Source organism: Rhineura floridana, chromosome 4 (genome assembly GCF_030035675.1).
Source record: "Rhineura floridana isolate rRhiFlo1 chromosome 4, rRhiFlo1.hap2, whole genome shotgun sequence".
Taxonomy (NCBI): domain Eukaryota; kingdom Metazoa; phylum Chordata; class Lepidosauria; order Squamata; family Rhineuridae; genus Rhineura; species Rhineura floridana.
Window position 1 is genome coordinate 12,366,765 of NC_084483.1, and position 8,996 is coordinate 12,375,760.

General features: G+C 45.2%; 1 protein-coding gene across 1 annotated transcript in view; it reads right to left on the bottom strand.

Annotated features, from left to right (window-relative positions):
- NAPB (NSF attachment protein beta) overlaps window positions 1-4,280 on the bottom strand; it is a 49,051-nt gene extending 44,771 nt beyond the window's left edge. The window contains exon 1 of the mRNA XM_061622489.1: window positions 4,016-4,280. Within this exon, the coding sequence (XP_061478473.1) occupies window positions 4,016-4,122 (107 nt within the window). The 5' untranslated portion in view covers window positions 4,123-4,280. The remainder of the gene's footprint in view (window positions 1-4,015) is intronic.
- Between the last annotated feature and the right edge of the window lie 4,716 nt (window positions 4,281-8,996).

Here is an 8,996-nt window from a genome sequence, read left to right on the forward strand (position 1 = left end):
GCTCCCACAAGATGCGGTAATGGCCACCAGCTTGGATGGCTTTAAAAGAAGATTAGACAAATTCATGGAGGACAGGGCTATCAATGGCTACTAGCCATGATGGCTGTGCTCTGCCACCCTAGTCAGAGGCAGCATGCTTCTGAAAACCAGTTGCCGGAAGCCTCAGGAGGGGAGAGTGTTCTTGCACTCGGGTCCTGCTTGCGGGCTTCCCCCAGGCACCTGGTTGGCCACTGTGAGAACAGGATGCTGGACTAGATGGGCCACTGGCCTGATCCAGCAGGCTCTTCTTATGTTCTTATGTTCTTATGTTCATTCTCAGCAAACTCGCACAGGATCCCATTTCTTACCTCCCGGATTAAAAAGCAGAGAAATTCGCTAACAGGCAAAAAAAAAAAAAAAAAAACCTTGCGGTTTAAGAACGTACCTATAGCCAACAGATATTTTTATCAAACTTTAAAAAGCAGAGAAATTGGGCAGCTATAGTGAATGCACCAGAGGCACGTTACCAAATTCTTCCACTTATAGAGGGAGATCCAATATCTCAGAGAGGAGGTCAGGTCTCCTGCTCCCCTGGTGCATTCACTATAGCTGCCCAATTTCCCTGCTTTTTAAAGTTTGATAGAAATATCTGTGGGCTATAGGTACATTTTTAAACAGCAAGGGTTTTTTGCCTATTAGTGAATAATATTATGAGTTGTAGCCCACAAAGTTTTCTTGTTTGCACAAGGACTTCAATTTGTACAACAGAACTTCTCCTCCCTCTCCTCACCCTGTGCCCCCCACATGCCCCCCCAATCTATTCCAGAACACTGGGTGAAAACCCAGAACTTATTTGGGGGGTATGCAGGGAGAGGAGAGGGAAGGAAGCTCCATTGTGCAAGCCAATATCCTTGCACAAACAGGACATCTTTGGTGATATAATCCGGTGAGTTTTGTTCAAAGTAACGCTATTGCGAATGTTCCATCAGCAGAAGGATTTCTCCTTGCGCAATGGAACAGTCTTCCCCTTTCTTTCCCCTGCGTACCCCCTGAGCAGATTTGGGGACAGTGCCGGGGCTGTGCAGGGGGAGGAAAGTGGGGAAAGTCCTGTTGTGCAAGTGGAAGTTGCTGCACTCATGCAATTATTTAATTGAATACTGCCCTATATATTTATTTGTTTTCTGGATTTTACAGCCCATCCCATCACAAGAGTTCAGGACAGGTAATAGTATGCTTGTTATTCTGGACTACCACCCAAAAATCCTACCAATTTTAATATAGCCTAGCTTGATCACTGAGATCCTCTGCAGTGAGCAGCCCTGGTTGTCGCCGAGTTGGCAAGGTTCATTCAACATCAACATGAAATTGAGTCTTTACTGTTATGGGCCCAGATCTCTGGAATGCTCTGCCAACAGAAATTCAGAATGGGTGCCTTCTGTTTTAACCTTTAAACACCTGCTGAAAACCTTTCTGTTCCACCAGGCTCATGCAGACAGTTAAGAAGATGTCTCTTTGCAATAGCTGACCTTGTTTCTACTGTATTTTTAATTATACAGTTTTTATTTGTTGTAAATTGCATTGATGTTTTTGAAATGAAATAGTGGTATACAAATGTTTATAAATAAACAAAATAAAATAATAATAATAATAAAATATACCTATCCACCACATGAAAGCTACACTGACATCACAAGTAAATATGCCGGTACCATTGTTTCAGACCAAGTACAACGTTTATGCATAGGGCAGTTACAGCAAGTATAGAAGTGCTTTATCCAAGCTTTATTTTCTCAGCAAAATTCTCCTTTTTTCTTAAACAGTATGTGCTCGCATATGCAGTTACATTAACTTGGCACTAGCTGAGAGTCTAATCTCTTTAAGAACGAAGTCAGATATACATTTGAATTAACAGATTAATGGAATTAGATGCATGATAGCTAATTAACAGATAATCTGAGAAGAATTTCTCCAAGTTTCGCCTGATGTAATGTAGAAATCAGATGCTTAAAGTGACACCTCACTAAGCAGATGCAGAATTAAATGATTCTCAGTGTTATGCTGTAATAAGGATCTCACAAACAACAGCTAAATTGGCGAACAGCACTTTGCCTACAGGTGGGGGCTTACATAATTGAACGCCCTTACACACACACCCATCCTTGCACATAGAAAACGAACGTGTCTGGGAGAAAATTTGACTAGAACTCTTCTCCCTGATATATTGCTGTCAATGTGCAGACTTGTTTTGTTATAATATGGATTCATTCATGTTGAACTCCACCTACAGTCTAACATGGTAGTGTAGACACAGGTTAACCACCTCCGCTGGTGTTTCTGAGAAGAAGGCCTGTGATTGGGAAAGCAGGGAGGGAATGGAAGAGAGACCAATCACACAATTCCGTCCCTCCTCTTCCCCCTTCCCCACTATGTAGTCCCTTCCAGCAGAACCTGTAGGTCCTTGGGCCAGGGCAGTGGCAAAAGAGAGACATCCCTACATCCTCAGATTCCAGAGAGTAGTGTTTTTGTCCATTGCTGCAAAGACTTTGAAGCGTCTTCATGACCAACAGATTAATGCTGCAATCCTCCCCACTTTTCTGGGACTGAACTCCACTGAAGTCAGTGGGGTTGACTTCTCAGTAGGCATGCGTAGGGTGCACAGTTACTGCGATATACACGGGTGGGGAACCTTTTTCAGTCAGAGGGCCTCATTTTGTTCTGGGCAACTTTCCAAGAGCCACAAGCCAGTGAAAGGTATGGCCTGAGCAGAGTTTCAAGAGCCAGAAAGGGCTACAATTGGCCCCTGGGGTTGAGGTTCTCAGCCCATGGTATACAACATAAAAATAGACCCATTCATAGCTGTAGTAATGTATTGTTTGTTGTGGCAGCTTCTCTTTCAGCTAATCTTGGGTGCACTGGAGCCAAGCGTTTGGATGTTAGTGTCTATGCGCAGGGATGAGGAACCTGCAACCCTCCAGATGTTGTTGAACTTCACCTCCCGTTATACCTCATCGTTGGCCATCGTGGCAAGGGCTGATGGGAACTGGAATCCAACAACATCTGGAGGGCCACATGTTTCCCATCCCTAGCCTATGGATTATCCGACACATTAAAAACAAATTCCAGAGGGCCACTGTCAATCTGTTACCGCAAAAATAACAAAGATTCTTGTGGTATTTTAGAAGACTGACGTTTATTGGGGGTTTACAGTTTATTCCCCCTTTCTGTAACCACATGTATGTACACATACCTGCCAGGTGAGAATCAGACATTGTCCCAAGCATGTAGTCGGCTCATCTTGAACTATGAAGGCTGATGTCACAATAAATCTGTCAGTCTTTAAGGCGCCACAAAACACAATTCTGTGTGTGTCTGTCTACACAAAAGCAAGTCCCACTCAGTTAAATGGCAGTTGATCCCAGGTTAAGTGTGTAATGCTGTAACCCCTCTGGAATTTGTCCTTACTTTGTAGACATCAGAGCTTTGCATCCCAATGTCACATACTCTGGTGTCCTGCAGCCTCTGAGTGCCACTCAGCAGAAAAGCAGGATAAGATCCATAAAAAGCATTATTATTATTACTATTGACATTTCCCCCCCTGCCCTGCACTTCTCTCTCTGTATGTAGAAAGGTGGACAGAAATAGATACTGACGATGAAGACAGATTAGATACATCTCTGCCCACTGAGGTTAGCACTTGACGAATCCGAAGAAGTGGGATCAGCCCACAGAAGCTCACGCCACAAGCAATCGGTTCGTCTTTTTGAAGTGGCAAAAGACAAATTGCAAACAGTGACCAGAGGAGAGTCGCCAACCTGTTCTATATATTCCCCCCACCAGCAGACACGGATCATCCCACCTCCCCGCCGCAAGCGACGCTCCTGGGGCCTAGGGCAAGCGGGGTGCGGGTCGTCGACGGTGAAGGGGACACTCCCAAACCGGAACACGGGCGGCGGACGGATGGGAGGCTGCCAGGAGGATTCCTCCCGGCCCGGAAAGAGCGATCCCTGCCCGCTCCCGCGCCCCTTCCCTCGCTCACCCAAAGAGCCCCCTGAGGAAGGAATGGGAGGATTTCACTCTCTTCTCGGCCTCGGCCAGAAGCTGCACTGCCTCCCGCTCCTTGTTGCCCGCGGCGGCGGAATCCATCGCGACGGTGGCGGCTGCAGTGCCCTGTGCTGCACGGTGCTCCGTGTGTGCGTGCGCGTTAAGAGAAGGCGGAGGATCGGCGAGGCCCCTCCGGATCCACTTCCAGCTCCTCCTCCTGCTGCCGCTACTGGCTACTGGCTCATCTTTCTCACTATGGGAAAGCGCGATTATGGAACAACTAGAAACGTCCTCATCTCTGTGGCGTAGCTGTCACAAGCCTGACGGCAGCCGAGGTGGTCAATCCGGGTCTGAGCTTCTACCACACGACCCAATGCTTCCACCTGGGGGGGGGGAGAAGCCCTGCACATAGAAAAGTAGCAGGCCAGGGGGAAGGCGGATTCTTTTTCGCTGGCGTCCAGTTTTCTATGTGCATGGGTGTGGGGACTGGAGGAACATTGAGAACATAAGAGCAGCCCTGCTGGACCAGGCCAGTAGTCCACCTAGTCCCATATCCTGTTCTCATAGTGGCCAACCAGAAGCCAATGGCTTCTGAAGTGGTCAGGCCACAGTGTCCGCTGAAGTTAATAAGTAGGACATGCAGTGCTTTTTTTTGGTTAAAAAAAAAAGTGGTGCTGGTACTCAGACGGTGAGTGCCAGCACAAAATGGTCACAATGGGCAGCAAAAAAAAAGAAAAAAAGGTGCCAGTATACTGGTACTATCAGGAAAAAAAACCTGCAGACATTTATATAGGTCTCCACTGAAGCTCACATCCACACACATTATTCTCATTAAAATGCCATCCCATAATTTCCTATTTAATCATTTGCCATTTCCACATTATTATTATTATTTTACTTATCAGATTTTCCTCAGAAACAATAAATCCAGATTAAATGGAGAAGTAATATCAGTCAGGCATTTTGATGAGGACATCATCTCATGAATGCTGTACTAGATCCTAAACCTGTGCCTGAACTATACCAATTCAGGCTGCAGGTATGGGCTCACATGACTGAAGCTATACAAACTGTTCTCTGCTGCTCACAAGAAAATGGTCCTGTCAGGGAGAAGAGTTCTGGCCTTGTTTTCACCCTGGTATACTAATTTTCTAGGTACGGGGAATCTTTTTTCCTTCTCTCTCTCTAATCCATCATGTGTGACTCCACTTGTAGTCTGGTATGGTACTGATCTCAGCATTACCACTTCACCTTATGTGGTGCTGGGGAAAAGCAGTTCTCCCCGCCTCCCCATATCTCCATTGGCACAATTTTCGATTTGCAAGGGGGGAAGGAGAGATTCAAAGCCCTGTATTAAATTGCCAAACATTGGTATATTTTAAAAACATTTGTTTTTGAGAAACAGGAATCAAAAGGGACTTGTGCATCCTTTAGGTGCATTTGGTAATGTGAGATCAGCTCTGAGAACTACACTTTTAATTTTTTTTTAAAGGTCACTCTCTTTTTCTTTTTTTTTGCTGTGTGGAAAGGCCAATGGAAATCAGAAGCCATGGCAAATCTCTACTGAAAAATTTCCCCAACACATAAAGCAGATTTGTTCACCCATACCTCCCCAAGAGACCAGTTCTTTCAATTTTCCTCTTTTCCTGATACCTAATAAAAGCCCCTTTCCCTGGTTCAGCCTTCAACAACCTAGTACCCTCCAGATTTTCCCAGAGGTCTCTGGGAAGAAAGGCTGACAGTTAAACCACTCTGATCATTGTAGCTCTGTGAAGGGAATAGGGGTCTGTGATGCCCCTGTAAATGTAATACTGTGAATATGGTAAGTGTGGGTTTATTAGAGTATATGTGGTAAGTAGACTGAGTGAGAGGGAGGAGTACATGGGTTGGAATGTTGATGAGTGTTGTATGATGATTGGCTGAGCGGCTGGGTGTCTGAAGGTATAAATGAGAGGATGACAGTTGTGAGGGGGTTCAAGTGCTGAGAGGGCTTTTGGAGAGGGTGGTGGTTGGTTCTGGGTTTTGGAGGGGTGGACTGGATTTAGGTGGGTAGTGAGGCAGGTTATTTATGACTAAGAAATATAAAGAGTAATCTTATTGTTCCCTGTGTAAATAAATAAACAGTTCTTGGTTTACCAATACGCCTGATCCTTGGCTGGGTTTCACAGACCAGAAGAGTGGGCAGGGCATATACCAAGGTTGGGAAACAGTATCAATGGTGGCAGCGCTGAAGAGATAGTGTAACATCAGCAGGTATCCAAAACAATCCTGGGCTGTAATCTTTATAGGCACAAAGATACTGGGGGGTTGAAGCCTGTAAGTGCACCCAGACACAGCTTAGCAATAGGCCAAGAGGAGACTAAGGCACAGTCTCAAGGCTATATTGTTTACAGAGAGTGTCAGGTGGTGGTGGCTAGCAGTGGGATCTTGAGAGATCTGTGCTAGGGCCGGTGAGACAACCGTTAAGAGACCAGGACCCTGAGGTGGGATCGTGACAGGTGGAGATCACACGGGAGGGGTCCTGACAGGGTGTCCTAACAACTCTCAGCACGTCTACACTTCCCAGGATTCATCGGGGGAAGTCATGGCTGTTTAAAGTGGAATAATAGTGGAATAAATATATGGTGTGAATGTGGCCCAAGCTGGCAAATGCTGCCATAGTTCAACCAAGAGAGTGAGCAAATAGACTAGACAGAATGGTAAATAGCTTATGGCCTAGACCACTGTTCTTCAACCTTAGGTCCCCAGATGTTGATGCACTACAACTCCTATCATTCCTGACCATTGACAATGTGGAATTGAGATGATAGGAGTTCTAGTCCAACATCATCTAGGTACCCAAGGTTGAAGAACAGTGGTCTACACAATTTTGCTTCTAGGGGTATTTTTGTTGTAGCTTCATAGAACCATAGAACAGAGTTGGAAGGGGCCTGTAAGGCCATTGAGTCCAACCCTTTGCTCAGTGCAGGAATCCAGTTTAAAGTATACCTGACAGATGGCTGGCCAGCTGTCTTTTTAATGCCTCCAGTGTTGGGGAGCTAACCACCTCTCTAGGTAATTGGTTCCATTGACGTATGGCTCTAACAGTTAGGAAGTTTTTCCTGATGTCCAGTCAAAATCTGGCTTCCTGCAACTTGAGCCCATTATTCCATGTCCTGCACTCTGGGATGATCGAGAAGAGATCCCGGCCCTCCTCTGTGTGACAACCTTTCATGAACTTGAAGAGTTCTATCATATCTCTCCTCAGTCTTCTCTTCTCCAGGCTAAACATGCCCAGTTCTTTCAGTCTGTCATCATAGGGCTTTGTTTCCAGTACCCTGATAATCCTTTTTGCCCTCCTCTGAACCTGTTCCAGTTTGTCTGCATCCTTCTTGAAGTGCGGTGTCCAGAACTGGATGCAGTACTCAAGATGAGGCCTAACCAGTGCTGAACAGAGGGGAACTAATGCTTCACATGATTTGGAAACTATACTTTTGTTAATGCAGCCTAATATAACATTTGCCTTTTTTGCAGCCACATTGCAGTGTTGGCTCATATTCAGCTTGTGATCAACAACAATTCCAAAATCCTTCTCACATGTCGTATTACTCAGCCAAGTATCCCCCATCTTATAACTGTGCTTTTGGTTTCTTTTTCCTAGGTGTAGAACTTTGCATTTATCCCTGTTGAATTTCATTCTGTTGTTTTCAGCCCAGTGCTCGAGCCTATCAAGGTCCCTTTGAATTTTGTTTCTGTCTTCCACGGTATTAGCTATGCCCCCCAATTTTGTATCATCTGCAAATTTGATAGGCATGCTCTGTACCTCCTCATCCAAGTCGTTAATAAAAATGTTGAAGAGCACTGGACCCAGGACCGAGCCCTGTGGTATCCCACTCGTTACTTCCGCCCAGTTTGAGAAGGAACCATTGATATGCACTCTGAGTACGATTCTGGAGCCAACTGTGGTTTCACCTGATTCCATCCAGTTGTTCCATCCAGCCCACATTTAGCTAGTTGCTAATCAGAATATCATGGGGCACTTTGTCAAAAGCTTTGCTGAAGTTGAGATATATTACGTTCACAGCATTCCCACAGTCTACAAAGGAGGTTACCCGATCAAAAAATGAGATAAGATTAGTTTGGCAGGATTTGTTCTTCATAAATCAAGTTTGGCCAGCTTGCACTGGTTGCCAATATGTTTCCGGGCTAGATTCAAAGTGTTGGTATTAACCTATAAAGCCTTATATGGTGCAGGACCACGATACCTTGCGGAACGCCTCTTCCGATATGAACCGGCCCGTGCACTACGTTCTGCTACGAAGGCCCTCCTCCGGGTTCCAACTCACAGTGAGGCCCGGAGGGTGATGACAAGATCTAGGGCCTTCTCAGTGGTGGCCCCCGAACTATGGAACAGTCTCCCCAAGGAAGTACGCCTGGCGCCGACTCTGCTCTCCTTCCGGCGCCAGGTCAAAACCTTCCTATTCTCTGAAGCATTTTAAGTTACACTGATTTAATTTTTAAAATGTTTATTGTATTGGATTGATGATTATAGTTTAGTATTATTTTGTTATTCATTGTATTTTTATGCTATTTTATGTTCACCGCCCAGAGAGCTATTGCTAGTCGGGCGGTATATAAATGTAATAAATAAAATAAATAAATAATAATAAATAAATAATAAATCCATGTTGGCTCCTAATAATCACTGCATTGTTTTCAAGGTGCTTACAGATTGACTGCTTTATAATCTGCTCCAGAGTTTTTCCAGGGATTGATGTTAGGCTGACTGGTCTGTAGTTCCCTGGTTCCTCCTTTTTGCCCTTTTTGAAGATAGGGACAACATTAGCTCTCCTCCAGTCATCCGGCACTTCACCAGTCCTCCATGATTTCGCAAAGATGATAGACAGTGGTTCTGAGAGTTCTTCAGCCAGTTCCTCCAATACTCTAGGATGCTATTTATTGGGCCCTGCTGATTTGAACTCGTTCAAAGCGATTAG